Here is an 18,495-nt window from a genome sequence, read left to right on the forward strand (position 1 = left end):
AAATAAAAGTGCTGCCTCAGTCCTGAGGGAAGCAAGGGGCTTGGATGTGGACAGCTCGTACACTTAGAGCTGGTGAAGAGCAGGACATGGACCGGACGTTGACTTGCACTTGCTGTTGATGAGGACCTGGGTTCTCTGCTCTCCCCACAGCTTGGGAGTGGTGCTGTCCCAGGGCCACGGCGAACACATCCTCCTGGGGAACACATCTGTGGAAGAAGGTGGGTCGGCGCCACGTACAGATGACAGTTAAGAGGGGAAAATGGATGCTCCTGGGATAGTGAGCAGGACCAACTGGAGCCAGAGCTGGTCTGACAGGCTCCGGGCCCTGGTCTTGAGGGCAGACTCTCAGAGCCGGGCTACAGGGAGGACGGTCTGTGTGTCCGGGCATCCTGGGTGAGCAGCATCTGCCAGTCGGCCATCAAAACCGACAGCCTCAGATGTGCCGACTTCGCACTGCCAGGCCCTGGGAGGCGTTGCTGGGCCAGAGGGCCGGGCCTCCAGGGGATGTGTTTCTCTGAACAAAGCTGAATTTAACCTGTCGGAAGACTGCGGAAGGCATGAGAAAGGAGGCTGGGAAGAGTGAGGAAGCAAATCTGTAGCCATTTGCTTGGGTTGCTGTACAAAGTGCCACAAACTGGGTGGCCCTGACAACAGAAAGTATTCCCTCACAGTTCTGCCGGCCAGGCTGCCTCCAACGCCCCTTCCAGCTCCTGGTCCCCACGTCCTTGGCTTGCACTGCAGCTCTTCCATGTTTCCTCCATCATCACATGGCTTCTCCCCTTGTGTGTCTCTATTTTCCCTTCCTATGAGGACACCAGGCACCTCATTGTAACTTGAATACATCTGCCAAGACCCTATTGCTTATCAGATCACCTTCACAGGTATTGGGGATTAAAACTTCAACATGTCATTTTGAAGGACACAATGCAACCCATAAAGGGAGCTCATGGGCAGCGAACCTGAGAAGAATGGCGGGAGATGGTGGGGAGGATGGCAGAGAAGGGCCCACCCTCTCTAACGCAACCTGCTCATGACTGGCAGCTGCCTGGGCACCTTGAGAGAAAAAAACCCATATCCAGGGCTCAGGGCGTCCTTGAGAGATGTGGTCACAGCCCTATTCAAAGCCCATATTCTGTCCATTCCCCTTTACCATCCCTTGACTGTACCTGTCTCTCCTCTCTGCCACGGCCACTGTCCCCTCTCTCCCAGGTAGCCATAGCCGCCTCCAGCGGGTCTCCTGCCTCTTCCTTTCTTTGAACTTCTTTCTGCCAGAGGGAACTTTCTAGAAATGCCGAATTGGATTGTGTTGCTGCTAAAGGACCCTCACTGGCCTTCTGCTTTTTCTCATTTCCCCACACACTAGGCTTCAAGTCTTCCCATTACTGCACTCTCCTCTGAAATGCTCTTCTCTCCAGCCCCACCCTCTGATCCCAGCTAACTCGGACCCACTCCTCAGGCCCAGGGTACACTTCACTTTCCCAGGAGCCCCCCAGGACCCCTGTCCACACCCAGGCTGGGTTATGTGCCCAGCTGTGTGCTCCCACATCCCCTGAATTCGCCCTTTCACAGCCTGTGTCCTGACGCTGGAACACTCCTTCCGTTTCCCGCCGGCCCCAAAACAAACTTCCCTGCCCTGTGCTCTTCTTCCTCTCCCAGATATCCCATCTCATTGCTGCAGGGATGGGTGCCCTCCGTCACCCACTGCAGTGGGTTAGACCAGCCAGTGATCCAGGGGCTTAAAGTCAACTGGGCTTCCTGTGGGGACAGGAGTGTCACCCTTTGACTGTTTGCCTGCGTCTATGTCAGCCTAGAACCTCTTTTAGTGAAGCCGCGCATGCCCCCTTGGCGTTGCCATCATCCTTGCATTCAATTTGATGAACCTCAATTTGAGCACCTATTTATTTTTGAGCACTGAGGGTGCTCAGTGGGGTGCTTTTCATTCATTCATTCAATCAACAAATGTATGGAGCCCATGTCAGTGTAGGTGCTGTGCTGGGCTGGGCACGAGGCTACAGAGATTACACAGAACAGACATGGCCCACCTCTGGGATCACCTTTTGACTGGCCATTTAGCTCAGTCGGGTACAATGAAGACGAAATCACTGGTTTCAAAGTATTCTCTCCTTCAAGGGAGAACTGATAGTTAGGATTTGGACATGAGGTAATGAGGAGAAAGAACATTTCAGGGAGTGGGGAGCAACATGGACAAAGGCATGGTCTATGTAAACCCAGCCCAGCCCTACTCTGAGCTGAGAAAAGGAAGAGTAAACCCAGCCCTTCCCTGAAGAAGCTTCCCAGCAGTTGTTTCGAAACAGTTCTGGGGCACGTCCTCACATGGGGTGAGCGTCCTACTGAGTGTGAGTTCTGGTTGCAGGCCTGCACGACCTGCTGCACCCAGACCTGACCCTGGCCAGCAACTGGTAAGTGGAGAAGTCAATGCACTTGAGGAAGAGAAGGCGGCAGGGAGGGAGGAAGAGGGGCAGGATTTTCTGAGGTAACTTTGACTCCTCTGGATTCCAGGATCTACTGTATCACGGATATCGACCCCGACCACCGGAAGCTCAGCCAGCGGGAGGCTATGGTCCGCTTTCTGACAGGGGAGGACCCAGACCTGGAGTGTGCGTGTTGCCTGCCCATGAGGGCTTCCCTCTGGGATCCTGCAGCTCAGGACTTTGCAGGAAGGGAGGCCTGGGGCTAGGGGAGGGCTGCCAGGTAGCTCTTTCCAGGGAACTCACTGATGGCCTAGGAGGACAGGGAGACTTCCCAAGACAAAGCAGAGACAGCCTGATGATTAAGTGCTCCTGGAACGGGGCACATGAGCACATCCCCATGTCAGGGACTAGGATCTCTGCAAACCTCCTTCACCTGAGCACTGTAAGGCTCCGAAGGGACACTCCCACAGTGTAAAGGCATCCGCCTAGCCATCAGATCTGTCTCCCCACCACCTAGCAGTGGGCCTGGGCCAGCAGCTGACACTCCGTCCTCGTCTCTGCAGAGGAGAGCATTTGACCAGACAGCCTCTCACAGCCTGTGTCTGTGAGTGTTTTCTAGCACCTGGTTCTCAGATTAACCTTAAGTTCCCCTCCACTAACTCAACTGTGAAAATACACACCCTCAACATGGTACTTTCTCTTCGGAAGAAGGAGCAGGTCATTTTGTTACATGTCACCAGCAAGAGAAGACTCCACTTTCTATGAGTCCCAACATTCATTCCATGAACAATCTGTACTGAGCATGTCCTCTGTGCCAGGCCTGGAGCAGGCACTGAAGCTAGAAATGCCCCAACCAGGCAAGGCCCTTGCTCTCAGGGAGCTCATAATCTCGTGGGGAAACCACGTGATGAAGAAGCAAGCCTGCGTGTGTAGGTGTAGGTTGTTACAGACTGTGCTGTACAGGAAAAGATGGGGCCTGCTGCAAACAAGGGGTCCGGGAGGGCCACCTCTGTCAGCCAGTGTCACTTACCACCCAAGTGGTTCATGGGTACAGGGTGATGGTGGTGATGAAAATGTTGTGGAGCTAGACAGATGTGATGGCTGCACATCATTGTGAGTGCACAACGTGCCACTGAATTGCATACTTTAAATTGGTTGAGTTTATGTTACATGAATTCCGCCGCCATAAAAGTAAATAGCAAAGAGAGTGAGGAAAAAGAGAGACACCATGAAAGAGCATCCTGGCCAAGGGAAGAGCCTATGTGGAGGCCCTCAGCAAATCCAAATTCACAGAACTGCCGAGGCCAGCGAGTGTGAGGGCGATGGCCAAGGAGCAGGGGGATGGGAGTTGAGATGGAGGGCGGGCTGCGCACCAACGAAGTCTGATGTTGCTGAGGGATTCTATAATTTCACAGAACATTAGAACTGGGAAGAGCCTTAGTGGTCGTTTGGTTCTACTCACATGTTGTCTGGGGTTGAGGAAATGAAGGCTGGGAGAGGTGCAGCGACTTCCTCAAATTCACGTAGGTAATTTTACACGCTCCGGACACATGTTTATGAGGCACATCTTGTTCCTTGAAGGTCAGGATTTTCAAAAGGGCAGGTGAGCTGTGCTTATAATCATGGGGGAAATAAGTACATTGGTCTCCTTTGATTTTGCAACCAGGTGACGAGGAGCTGGTGCGGGAGGTACTGTTTGATGCCGTGGTGACAGCACCCATGGAAGCCTACTGGACAGCGCTGGCTCTCAATGCCTCTGAGTATGTACAGGCTGGGGCTGAGGGCTCCCACAAGGGAAAGAGGTCCTGGCCTCTGCATTCCCTTGGCTGAGTCAGGGTCCCCCCTCCCCCACCACGAGCTGGCTGGCAGCTTAGGAGATCATCCAAGTCCTTTGGCCTACGATGAACTGTGATGAGGGTGGGAAGACAGGGAGACAGGGAGAGTGAGAGCAACATTCACACAGTCCCAGGTTATGTGGGGGCTTTACAGAGCTTCCGCACACCACACACCCCTCGGGAGAAACACCCTGAGCAGGTCCCCGACACAGAACCAAACCCCCCAGCCCACACTGCAGAAGTCCCATTCTAAGAACCCCTGTCTCAGGGTTGGGCTCTCACTGTGAGAACCCACCACCAGAGTGCCCTGAGGGAGCAGGTCAGCAGATCAGTGCCTTGTCTCCAGGAGCTGAGGTCAAGACACCATGAAGTACAAATTTCACCTCCGTGTGTCCCAGCGCCTGGTGCTATTGTGCTTAGCAGACAGATAGAAAGAAGAGATGAACGGTTTGAGTGTGTGTTTGGGGGGGGGGTGGTATGTGTATGTGCATTTGCACGCACATGTGTGTTCAGGTGTATGTAAGAGCACATGAGTGTTGGGAGGGGGTAAGATAAGAGGTTAAAAACAGAGTGGGGCCCTGGCAGGGTGGCTCAGTTAGTTGGAACAATGACCTGTAAACCAAAAGGTTGCAGGTTTGATTACCTGTCAGGGCACCTACCTAGGTTGTGGAGTTGGATCCCCTGGTCCAGGGCGTAAGGGAGGCAGCCAATCAATGTATCTCTCATACATCCATGTTTCACTCTCTCTCTTTCTCTCTCTCTCTCTCTCTCTCTCTCTCTCTCTCTCCCTCCTGCCTCTCTCTCTAAAAAACAATAAAAACATATCCTCAGGTGGGCCATACCCTGTTCCTGAATAGGAATGAAAATGTCCAATCTCCCTAGACTCTTGATATATTACTTAATACTACCCTACTGTAAATACTGACATAATTGTTATATACCAATAACAAACTATTGAAAAGACAAATTAAGAGACAATCCCATTTATAGTTGCATCAAAAAGAACAAAATACTTAGGAACAAATTTAACCAAAGAGGTAAAAGGCCTGCACTCAGAAAACTATATAGTGCTCATGGATTGGAAGAACTAATATCTTTAAACTGTCCATATTACCCAAAACAATCTACAGATTCAATGCAGTTCCTATCAGAATACCAATGATATTTTTCACGAAACTAGAACAAATAATACTAAAGTTTATTATGGAACCACAAAAGACCCTGAATAGATTCAGCAATACTGAGAAAGAAGAACAAAGTTGGAGGTATCACACTACCCAGTATCAAACTATACTACAAGGTTATAGTAATCAAAACATCATGGTACTGGCATAAAAACAGACTCATAAATTAATGGAACAGAATAGAGAGTCTAGAAATAAATTCACACATATATAGTTAATTAGTCTATGATAAAGGAAGCATGAATATACTAGTACAATGGTATAAAGACAGTCTCTTCAATAAATGATGTTGGGAAATCAGGACAGATACATTACAAAAAAATTAAACGAGGCCACTTTCTTACACCATATAAAAAAATAAGCTCAAAGTGGATTAAAGACTTAAATGCAAGACTTGAAATCATAAAACTCCTAGAAGAAAACATAGGCAATATTCTGTAATATTTTTTAATATGTTTCCTAGGCCAAAGACAAAACAAAAATAAATGAATGGGACTTACATTAAACTAAAAGGCTTTTGCAGTACAAAGGAAAACATTAAAAAAAAGAGACAGCCTACTGAATGAAAGAAGATATTTGCAAATGAAATATCTAATAAGGAGTTGATATCCAAAATGTATAACAAACTCAAACAGCTCAACATAAAAAAAAAATAAAGACCCAAACAATCCAATTAAAATATAGGCAAAGGCCCTAACCGGTTTGGCTCAGTGGATAGAGCATCAGCCTGTGGGCTGAAAGGTCCCAGGTTCAATTCTGGTCAAGGGCATGTACCTTGGTTGCGGGCACATCCCCAGTAGGAGGTGTGCAGGAGGCAGCTGAAACAAACATCGATGTTTCTAACTCTCTATCCCTCTCCCTTCCTCTCTGTAAAAAATCAACAAAATATATTTTTAAAAAACCACACATAGGCAAAGGACATGAATTTCTCCAAAGAGGATATACAGATGGCCAACTGCACATGAAAAGATGCTCAACATCACTAATCATCAGAGAAATGCAAATCAAAACTATAATGAATACTACCGCACACCTGTCAGAATGGCTGTTATCAATAAATCAACAACAACAAGTGTTGTCAAGGATATGGATAAAAGGGAACCCTGGTGCACTATTGGCAAGATTGCAAACTGGTGCAGCAATCAATATGGAACTTCCTCAAAAAATTAAAAATGGAACTATCATATGACCCAACAATTCCACTTCTGGATATTTATCCAAAGAAATTGAAAACACTAATTCTAAAAGATGTATACATCCATATATTTATTGCAGCATTTTTTAAAACAATCTGAATGATATTTTATCTTGCATGATTATACAGTATGAATAATTAGCTCACAATCCAAGATAGTTTTATCATTTTTGTTCTTCAAAATGGTGTTAGTGTTATAGGGCAAAAACAATTACATTTAATTTAACAAAATCAAGAATGATATATTTGACTTGGAGAGTGGCACCCCGCAGATTACACAGTGGCTCCAAGCAAGCCATTCCTCCACCTCTCCCAGCAAAGGAAATCAAGAGCTAAAAATACCCAGAACACTCAAATGGCACCTAACACACTTTTATGTAAAGGTCAAGCTTGTAAATTATTCACCCACGATGCTCAAAAGTGAGAGAACTGAATAGAAAGCTAAAATCTGGAGAATCCTCATTTCCTCCTCTTTGTGGAATACAGTTTTTCTTCAAGTGGGACTGGGACAATCCCTTCACACTCCTTTACTTCCTGGGGCAGGGGTGTTTTACAATATTAAGTCTGATTACATCAATGTCTTGAGACATGTGCTCCATCATGCTTTCAACAGTTGTTGTTGGTGCATAAAAATCCACCAAGAAATACCTTCCTCTGTTGTGCCACTGGCTGTGGACAGAGATCCGATAGGGAAATGCCCACTCCCCCAGATTTTCCAAGTTCCTCACGATCGCTCCCATCCATCAGGGCTTCTATTGTCCACTTCAATGCAGCAGCAGTCTCGAGCCATTATTGCAGCATTATTTATAACTAGAGGCCCATTGCATGAAATTCATGCACTGGTAGGGTCCCTAGCAGTTGCTGGCTGCTTCCTCCCTTCCCCCTGCCGGCCCCACCCCCTGGTCAAACTCCCGGATGAACTCCCAGTTGAGGGGACAATTTGCATACTACACTTTTATTATATAGGATAGTCGAGATATGGAAGCAATCTAGGTGTCCATTTATAGACTAATGGATAAAAAAAGATGTGGTACATATATACAATGGAATATTATTCAGCCATAAAAAAGAATGAAAACTTGCCATTTGTGACAACATGATGGACCTAGAAGGTATTATGCCAAGTGAAATAAGTCAGACAGAGAAAGACAAATACCATATGATTTCACTTATATGTAGGCCCTAAAAAATAAACAAAATGAAAATAAACTAATAGATACAGAGAACAAACTGATGGTTGGCAGATAGGAGGGCAAATAGAGGGATGGGCAAAAGAAGTAAAAGGAATTAAGTACAAATTGCCAGTTATGAAAATAGTCATGAGGATGTAAAGTACAGCATAGGAAATATAGTCAGTAGCATTGTGATAACTATACATGGTGCCAGATGAGTACTAGACTTATCGTGGGTACTAGACTTATATAATTCATGTGGTATGTGAATGCCAAATCACTATGTTGTATATCTGAAGCTAACATAGTATACCAAATATAATTGAAAAATAAATTTAAAATAAACATTTGAGCGAGGAAAATGAGAAATATTTCTATATACTCTTATGGAATGATCTTAGCAATACCCCCACTGTTTACCTAAAACAGGGAAATGCAAATATATTTTCATAGTTATATACATTTATATACATATTTGTATGTATGTACATATATATATTTTTTAATTGAACAAAAAACAAGTCAAGAAAAAATATTACTTATAGGAAAAGTGAAAGAACAGGGGGATAGAGACAGAGACAAACTCTTCTGAATATGCCTTATTTTCCATATTTGACTTTGGAACTGTGTGAATGCTTTATATCATTATAAAACAAAATTAAATTTTAAAATATAAGCTATAAAAATTGAAAGCAAAGAAAATAAACTTAGCTGTGAATCAAATTCCTGAAATACCAGGTGTCAGCCACTGCAGGATGGTGGAGCAGGTGAACCAGGATGCCAGACCAAGGCAGGGCGCCAGTCGCTGTCATTGGGACGAGCCTCTGGTGGTTACTGAAAATTCTTTGTTCATGCGTGCCACAGTCCCACCCACTGCTCGCACCCTGTGCTGGTGCCCGATGCTGGCCCAGATTGCTCGGTGCCATCAGCGAGTGCGAGCATCGGCTGCTGGCCCCAATCACCTCTAGGGCTTCTCCACCTTCCCCTGTTCCTGAGGGGTGATCAGGGCAGGCAGCTGCCTCGCACCGGCTGCTGGCGACAGCCCCACTCACTCGCATCTGCCGTCAGCAGGGCCAGTGCCGTCAGCGCCTGGGAGTGGCGGCAGCAGGAGCAGGGCTGCTGGCAGACAGGGGACAGGGACCACAGCAGGAGGGGTTAGGTGGGGGCACTGAGGATGGGCAGAGACTCACCCCTGTGCCCACCGCAGCCTCTCAGCCCACAGTTCCTTTCAAGGTGCACGAATTTCTGCACTGGGCCCCTAGTATTACATATATTGTAGAAGAAGCAGCAAAGGCTTCACAGCATGAAAAAGGAGATGTATTCAGTGATTCAGGACCAGGGTCTATACCAGCGGTTCTCAACCTGTGGGTCGCGACCCCTTTGGGGGTCAAACTACCCTTTCACAGGGGTCGCCTAAGACCATCCTGCATATCAGATATTTACATTACGATTCATAACAGTAGCAAAATTACAGTTATGAAATAGCAACAAAAATAATTTTGAACCAATGAACTCTTGGTGCATGGGACGACACTACCAACTGAGCCACATCAGGTGGGCTTAACAAAAATAATTTTATGGTTGGGGGGTCACCACATCATGAGGAACTGTATTAAAGGGTCGCAGCATTAGGAAGGTTGAGAACCACTGGTCTATACTGTATGTATAAAATAAAAGTCTATTAAATTATATATGTTATATATAACTATTATCATTACATACAATAGAACTTATATCCTCAAATGTATGTCTTTAAAAAAATTCCTGAAATAACCATACATAGGTGAGTTCTTTCAAGGGACTTGAAAACATAGAGCTGTAAACACTAAATAAATAAAATCGTAAACTGTGTTCAATCACCATATTGCTAGAAACAATATTGACACTGTTAGTCACAAACTATATTAATTGGTAAAGCAATATATAATGTTAATGTAATTAGGAACCAATATTTTCAGCAAAAGAGGAAAGACATACACCTTTTTTAAATCAAAGAAGTTAATATGTTCATGTTGACCAATGTCACCCCAATAAAATTTAATAAAAGTAAATTAAAAGAAGTTAAGTTTAGATGTGATGGAAAATATGAATTGAAAATGTCAGTGGGCTCATGATGTATTTTCTCTGAAAGAAACAAAAGGAGTATCCTAGCTCTGTCCCCTGAAAGGACCAACCTCAGTGAACTATTCAGATCTATATTGTGACCTTTCAATGTCCACATTAAAATGTCCTCATTAAAATGAGTGCGTGGTCCTTGGAGCAAAGTCAGGGCAGGAGTGGGAAATGTACAGAGTTAGCCAGGAGCACCTCCCCCTACCAGGAAGCAAGAAGTTACTGGAGGCTAATGAGGCTGTGCCAGCGGACCCAGCACCACCCTGAAGAGGCTCTCACTGGCCAAATCGGGGACAATTCGAGCAGCAAAAGTCATAACAATGCAATGGATTAAAACACATTAGATATGTTTAAATTCCTGTGCTCATAATTACACTGGGGCGGGGGGAAGGCCTTATTGGTCATCATTGGAAGATGTAAGGAAACCAACTCATTATTCTAAAAACTGGTAAATACAAGGACTCAATTATTTATCCTGCCTTTCCTGTACAAATTATACCTCAGGATAATCAAATACTGAGGAGAAATATCCCTATTTTGCAACCTCTAGTCAATCAGATAGTGTCTATCTTGATGAAGAATACACCACCTGCCAAAACTTAAGCCAGAATCCAATCAGGCCCCAAGGTCCAATTGCTAGCTTATAAGAAATACAAGGAACAAGAAAACATGCTAAATAACAACGCAGATCACAATCAGCCAAATCCAGAATGCAAGGAACTCTACAGGGCAACTGACCTAGTCCAGCAAATTAATTGCAAGGAAAGAAAAGGAGAGAGGAAGAGAGGAGAGGAAACGTTTAAAGAAACTAAAAAGGACTGCTCATGGGTACGGGGTTTCTCTAGGGATGATGAAAATGTTCTAAAATTGACTGTGGTGAGGGTTCCACAAATCTGAATGCTAAAGAACATTCAATTTTACACTTTAATGAATTGTAATAGTGTGTGAATTACAGTTTAATAAATAACTAGATATCTAGAGAGAGCGAAGACATAACAACCATAGATCCTAGTCAGATTCTGATTTAAACAATTTTTAAAAATGCATGAGGCTATTGGATTATTTAATGGCATTAAAGAATTGTGAGGGGCCCTGACCGGTTTGGCTCAGTGGATAGAGCATCAGCCTGCGGACTGAAGGGTCCCAGGTTCGATTCCGGTCAAGGGCATGTACCTTGTTTGCGGGCACATCCCCAGTTGGGGGTGTGCAGGAGGCAGCTGATCGATGTTTCTCTCTCATCAATGTTTCTAACTCTCTATCCCTCTCCCTTCCTCTCTGTAAAAAATCAATAAAATATATTTTTTTAAAAAGGAATTGTGAGGAGGTTTTAGGTGAGATAATGGCATTGAGGATTTTTATTCCTTATATTTTAATGATAGAAATTATTTACCAATGAAATTATTTCTTGGATTTGCTTCAAAATAATCTAGTTGAGGGGCTTGGGAGGCTGTACAAGAAACAAGATTGACATGGGTGTAATTGTTGAAGCTGAGTTATGGTGTAGAAGTCTAATCAGACTGTTCTCTCTACTTTTGAATAGATAAATGCATTGAGAAGCTTTTTAAAGATATACAGGTGCTTAAGCCTCACCCCCAGAGATTCTGGTCTCTACAATACTGGAGGGGATAGGCCCCATGTGCACCTCCAGACCCTTTCCTCAGAGCTTTTCCCGTGGAGACCAAATGTTTTAATCCAGCACCAGGTACTATCAGGTGACAGTGTATGGTACAGCCTTCGTCAAAGGGTTCCATTAGGGAAACCCCAACAGCCACACAGCTGAGCTTTGATAAAAAAAAAAAATGCTTCCCCTTGTCAATGCTTTAGGTGTTGTCTACCTGATACACTCACCAAAAACACTAATCCAGGCACAGAGAGAAATTGGGTAATAATCTGCAATAAATTGGGTTAGGAGCAAAAATATTAATAAAGTTAGAAGTTATTAAATAAAGCCACACATGACATGCCCACAGCTAATAGCATATTTAAAGGTAAAAAGGTTTAAAAGTTAAAAGCTTTTCTTCTAAGATCAGACACACGACAAAGGTACCCACTCTCCCCACTTTTATTCAACATAGTAGTGGCAGTCCTACCAAACAATTAGGCAAGAAAAAGAAAAGAAAAGGCATTCAAATTGGAAAGGAGGAAGTAAAACTTACTCTATTTGCAGGTGACATATTATATTTAGAAAGCCCTAAAGACTCCACACACAAAAACTGATAGAACTAATAAAAAAAATCAGTAAAGTTTCAGGATATAATATCAACATACAAAACTCAATTTTTTGGTACACTAATAACAAACTATGAGAAAGAGAAGTTCAGAAAACAATTCCTGCCTGGCTGTGGTAGCTCAGTGGATTAAGCATCATCCCCTGGACCAAAAGATTCCCAGTTCAATTCCTGGTCAGGGCATATGCCTGGGTTGCAGGTTCGATCTCCAGTAGGGGGTGTGCAAGAGGCAACCGATCAATGATTTTCTCTCTCATCATTGATGTTGTCTCTCTCTCTCTCCCTCTCCCTTCCTCTCTGAAATCAATAAAAATATATTTTTTTAAAAAAAATAAAGCAATTCCATTCACAACTGCATCAAAAAATAAAATACTTAGGGGAAAAAATTAACCAGGGAGGTGAAAGACCTGTACACTGAAAACTATAAAATATTGAAGAAAGAAATTAAAGACACAAATAAATGGAAAGATATTCCATGCCCACGGATTGGAAGAATTTATATTGTTAAAATGTCCATACCAGTCAGAGCAATCTAAAGATTCCATGCAATATCTATCAAAATTCCAAGGGCATTTTTCACAGAAATGCATAGAATAAACAATCCTAAAATTTTGTATGAAACAACAAAAGACCTCAAATAGCCAAAGCAATCTTAAGAAAGAACAAAGCCAGAGACATCCCACTTTCTGATTTCAAATTATATTACAAAGCTATAGTAATCAAAACAGTACGATATTGGCATACAAACAAACACACAAATCAATGGAACAGAATAGAGAGCCCAGAAATGAGCCCATGCATATACAGTCAATTAATTTATGACAAAGGAGCCAAGAATATATAATGGGGAAAGGATGGTCTGTCTTTCAACAAATGGTGTTGGGAAAACTAGACAGCCACAAGCAAAAGAATGAAATCCGTTCACTATTTTACATCAATCACAAAAATCAACTCACAATGTATTAAACAGCTGTGGCCAGTGTGGCTTAGTTGGTTGAGCGTCAACCCATGCACGGAGAGGTCGCAAGTACAGGAGGCAGCAAATTGATGTTTCTCTCTCTCCCTCTCCTTTCCTCTCTCTTTCTCAAATAACAAAAGCACATTGTTTTAAAAATGCATTAAATATTTTGAACATAATATTTGAAACTGCAAAGCTCCTAGAGGAAAGGATAGGGGGTAAATCCCTTGACATCAAGCAAAGGAAACGAAAGCAAAAATAAACAAGTGGAACTACATGCAACTAAAAAGCTTCTGCACAGCAAAGGAAACAATCACAAAATGAAAAGGTAACCCACTGAATGGAAGAACAAATATATCTGATGAGGGATTAATATGCAAAATAAAGAACTCACACAACTCAATAGCAAAAAAAATTTTTTTGATCTTTTTAAAAGGGCAGAAGATCTGAATAGACATCTTTCCAAAGTTGTACAAATGGCCAGTAGGTACATGAAAGATGCTCAACATCACTATTCATCAGGAAGAAGTCAACCAAAACCACATGAGGTATCACCTGTTAGAATGTCACCAAAAAGACAAGAGAGTGTTGGCATTGTTGATGGTGTAGACCAATGATGGCGAACCTTTTGAGCTCGGCGTGTCAGCATTTTGAAAAACCCTAACTTAACTCTGGTGCCGTGTCACATATAGAAATTTTTTTATATTTGTAACCATAGCAAAACAAAGACTTATATTTTTGATATTTATTTTATATATTTAAGTGCCATTTAACAAAGAAAAATCAACCAAAAAAGTGAGTTCGCGTGTCACCTCTGACACGCGTGTGATAGGTTCGCCATCATGGTGTAGACCCTGAGAAAAGATACCTGCAAGAAGGGCTCATGGTGTGGTTAACTGGGCTCAAATTTTTAAAAAAACACCAGACTAGCAGCTAAGTGAAATACGCCAGACACGGGCAATCTTTAGGGAAAAGGGGGGGTGGGGGGAAGGGACTAAAACAGAGCAGAAAAGTGGTTGCTGAGCAGTGGGGAAACGGAGAGGTGGTGAAGTGTACCGATTTTCAGTTTTCAGGTGAACAAGGTCTGCGGATCTGGTGTGACACATGGTGACTACAGTGATGACACTGTGTTGCATAACTGAAATTTGCTAAGAGGGTAGAATTGAATGCTCTCACACACACAGAATAGATAAATGTGTGAGGTGATGGATGTGTTAGTTAACTGAGTGGGAGGGTCCTTTCACAATGCAGACATACAGCAAACCCAGACAATGTATGCTTAAAATGCCTACAATTTTATGTCAATTATACCTCAGTAAGCTGAAATTAAATGAAGAAAGAGGTGATGACTGCCCCCTGGTGCATCGTCATAACAATATGGCTTTGAGACCATGAAAAGAATTAGTTCCACTCCAGCTGGCTAACGGATTTTTTCAAATCTGTTGGCAAGGTCATGAAGTCCAGCAGGATCACTTAGGTGAGGTAGTCAGAGTCCGCTCCTCCTCCTTTCACATTTCATAATAAGGTGACTATGTGGAAAGGGCTTTGAAACTGTGAGGAGCTGTGTATGCGCTGGTCAGAAGTTACTATCCCTTTGGTCCCAGGACAAAAATCCCTCTTCCCGAGCTCCCTCTGGCTTCCAGAGTCAACTCCCCCAAAAGCTGAGTGGACGAATCAGGACCTAGATCTGAAGAGGCAGAGGACAAGGGGACCCCATTATTAAAGGGGATGTGGGCCCTGGCTGGTGTCGCTCGGTGATTAGAGTGTCAGCCCGCACATGGAAGGGCCAGGCATTCGATTCCAAGTCAAGAGAATGTACCCGTGTTGTAGCTTCAACCCTGCCCTGGTTGGGGTGCCAATCAATGTGTCTCTCTCACATTGATGTTTCTCTCTCTCTCTCTCTCTCTCTCTCTCCCTCCCTCCCTCCCTCCTTCCCTCTCCCCCTTGCCCCCACCCTTCCACTATTTCTAAAAATCAATAGAAAAAATATCCTATTTATAAATAAATAAATAAAGGGGCTGCCGCCCAGGAGAGCCCCACCCCCAGCCAGAAGGGCCAGGGGCGTGCTGCCTTACCCTTTCCAATGGCCTGTCAGAGACGTAGCAAATAACTCAGATGGACTGGACTGATAGGAACTGTGGGTTCACCCTGAGGCCTCGTCCTTGCTCCCCGTGCCCTCCTCCTGGACCTGCCACCGTGCTGGGTGTGGTGCCACCTGCTCTGTCTGCCTCACAGGGAGTCGGAGCGCGTGGCGGACCTGGCCTTCCTGGGCACCCGGGCCGGCCTCCTCAGAAGCAGCTTGTTCGTGGGCTCGGAGAAGGTCTCCAACAAGTGAGTGTGCCGGGGCGGGAGTGGGGTCCCTGTAGGGCGCTCCCGAGCGTGTGCTGGCAGGGCATGTGCGAACCCCTGAAGTGCGAAGAGGGTGGAAGGTTAGGGCTTACGGAGTGGGAGGTCAGAAAAGTAACCCTTCCCCCCAGGCTCGGACTCATCCTGGAGGTGCCCCCGGAGAGGAGGGAGGGCAGCCCAGGGGGCAAGAGAGCCCCCGAGACTGTGAAGTCGGGAGGCTTAGCCAGAGGTTCACTTCCTCAGAAGGAAACCCAGAAATTGTTTCCCCCCTGGGGCAGGTCTCCGTGTGACAAGCTAACTCTTCTGGCTGCGTCCCCTCCTTTCTTGACACTTTCCCATCCCCTAAGCCAGCAAGTCTCAACTGCAGGCAATTTGCACCCGCCTGACCCCAGGGCCGTTGGGTAATGTCTAGAGACGTTTGGGTTGCAGTAGCTGGAGGGGTGTTGTCACTGGCATCTAGTGGTGGAGGCCAGCGATACTGCTAACCCTCCTGCCGAGCGCAGGGCAGCCCCTGGCAGCCTGTCAGTCGTGCTGAGGCTGGGAAGCCCTGCTCCAAGCAAAGCCCAGCTTTGCTGCCCAGGGACCAGCCAGCCCACTGTCCTCCCTGCCGCGTGCTGCAAAGGGGGAGCGGGAGCCCAGGGAGGGGTCTGGAAGGGAGGGGGCTGAGCAGAGCCACCTGAGCTCTGCAAACCACCAGGCTCAAGTAGGTAGGGGGGCCACCGGGCATCTGGAGGAGAAGAACCCAGGGGCTCCTGAGCAGACTTGACCCCATCCTCACCTCCCACCCACTGGCCGTTCCTCTTGCTAAATCCAAGCGCACTCAGCTATGGCGCGCCATCTTGAGCCTCCTCCCGGACTGTGTCAGGGCCATGCTTGCTGGAAAGCTGAGGCTTTCTAGGAAAACAAATGAAGTTGCTCTCCCCTCTCCCCACCTCCCCTTACTCCCTCAGAAGTGGAAACAGAGGGAAGCATGCTGCCTTCTACCCTTTCCCATGGCTGTCAGAGACGTAGCAGATAACTCAGATGAAGGACTGATAGGTAAACTGTGGGTTCACTCTGAGGCCTCAAACAGCGTGGGAAACTTCCCTCCCCAAGCTTACTACCCTCTCATACTTCCTCATCCCTTAAACTTCACCCCAATCGAAAATCACACAGGTCTTTGGCCAAGGTTGGACAAGTGAACCCTGTCCTACGGTGTGAAGGGAGAAAGCATCCTGGCACTCCCTGCGCCTCCCTCTACGTCTCCCGGGAACGGCAGGGGGAGACCTCACACAGAGAGGCCTTCCTGAGTGATGAGCCAGCCACCATGACTGGCCTCACATGCACTGCACAACCCCAGGGGCTCCCCGCACCCAAGCCGGGATGTGACTGGCAGCTAGGAATTGGGCAACAAGGCAGGTCTGCTTCTGGGACATGTGAGCCAGGCAGCCCTAAGGTCCACCTCAGCTCTCCACCTCACGGGTTAGCCACAGTGACGTTTCTACACCCCACCGCTTCTCCCTGCCTCCCACTCTGCTTTGGACCAATGCTCCCTTCTGCTGGCTGGTGTGTGCTCAGGGAATGCTAAGCCATAATTAGCAAGATAAAGCTGCTCGAAAAGAGAAACCTCATAATGCATTCTAAAGCCTAGAGGCAAGAGCTTTGGAAGTAACCATTTTGGGGGAATTTATGCTCCTGTATTAGCTCAGCGATGAGGTGACTATACAATTTCCATTCAGAAACGCTAATTAGTCAGACAAAAAGAAATTAGACTATATCCAAAAGAAATAAACCCTGCAGGCAAAGCAGTTAAAATAAAAATGGAAAGTATTCTTTCAAAATGCAGGCGTCATACCTCTTCTAGCTCCTAATGTGCCATCAGATACAACACATTTGACTCTGGAAGAGGCAAGAATTGCTGGAGACATCGTCTGGGACGCCACCAATTAGCTCGTATTTTCTACCATGAAAACAGAGGGGAGTTGCTCTCTTGGCCCAGCCAAGATAACTGTGTGTGAAAGGAAAGGGATAAACATGTTCCCAGGTATGAAGGGAGGAACCAAATCTCTCTCCTTGCAGGAAGTTCCTGACCCCTGAGGACAAGGCCAGCGTGTTCACCATGGACCACTTCCCCCTGTGGTACCGCCAGGCCGCTGAGCAGCCTGCTGGCAGCTTTGTCTTCAATCTCCGTACCCCAGAGGGGCCAGGTAATCCACACCCCATGCTCCCGGGCCGGGCGGGACCAGGGCATCCCTCTCCCTCCTGTGATATAAAGCAGAATGCCCAGACTACCGGGTTCCTTCCTGTTTTCCTCCTGGTGCACAGTAGCGACTTGAGGAAGCTCGCTGGGCCTTGCCACACAGCTGGTCCCTGCACCGTGTATAGGACGGGTCATCGCCTTCTCTGACCAGCAGTCAAAGATGGCGGTTAAAAATCTAGCATGGAACAGAGGAAAGAAATTTGACCAAAAATCTAGAGGAGATGAATTTTAGCCCAAATTCCAAATAGAAGGGTATTGGATGAGTTTCTCTCTAAGATTCTTCTGTTTTTCTAAACATCTGAGTATCTTTGAAAATTCCTTAAACCTCCAGGTGAGAGTAGCACTTTACTTGCTGACGCCACTGCCCCCCAAGGCTCTTCCCAAACAGGGAAAGCAGCCTGGGCTCCACTCCCTGGGGTCTCCCATGGCAGCAACACTGAGCTCCTGGCCTGCTCCTCAGAAACACCCCATAAAAGGGGGCGCCTCTCCCTGGCAGGCCACTGCGGGCTTGAAGGGTCGGAGTCAGGGCAGCCAAGGTTGGGCCCCATGGACCAAGCCAGCAACCCCCACTAGTCCAAGGACCAGGAAGGAGCTCAGAGCTGCAGGCACCCAACTCCACCCAGCCCCCACTCTGAAAAATGGCTGCAAAAGGAAAAATGAAGTGACTTTAACAGAGCACCAAGAAAATAGTAGAAAGTTTCAACAGAAAGGGACCTTGGAAGGCGCACAGCCTCACACTCTTGGTTTCCACGTGAAGAGACTGTGGCCTACAGCGGCAGAAGGACTGGTCCAGG

The 18,495-nt window shown here is 46.0% G+C and overlaps 1 protein-coding gene across 1 annotated transcript in view; it reads left to right on the forward strand.

Annotated features, from left to right (window-relative positions):
- CACNA2D4 (calcium voltage-gated channel auxiliary subunit alpha2delta 4) overlaps positions 1-18,495 on the forward strand; it is a 114,365-nt gene that overhangs the window by 46,053 nt on the left and 49,817 nt on the right. Inside the window, exons 20-25 of the mRNA XM_006092144.3 lie at positions 151-218; positions 2,375-2,420; positions 2,521-2,618; positions 4,099-4,192; positions 15,352-15,447; positions 17,521-17,648. Coding sequence (XP_006092206.1) covers positions 151-218; positions 2,375-2,420; positions 2,521-2,618; positions 4,099-4,192; positions 15,352-15,447; positions 17,521-17,648 — 530 coding nt within the window. The remainder of the gene's footprint in view (positions 1-150; positions 219-2,374; positions 2,421-2,520; positions 2,619-4,098; positions 4,193-15,351; positions 15,448-17,520; positions 17,649-18,495) is intronic.

The sequence above is a fragment of the Myotis lucifugus genome, unplaced genomic scaffold (assembly GCF_000147115.1).
Source record: "Myotis lucifugus unplaced genomic scaffold, Myoluc2.0 scaffold_98, whole genome shotgun sequence".
Lineage (NCBI taxonomy): Eukaryota > Metazoa > Chordata > Mammalia > Chiroptera > Vespertilionidae > Myotis > Myotis lucifugus.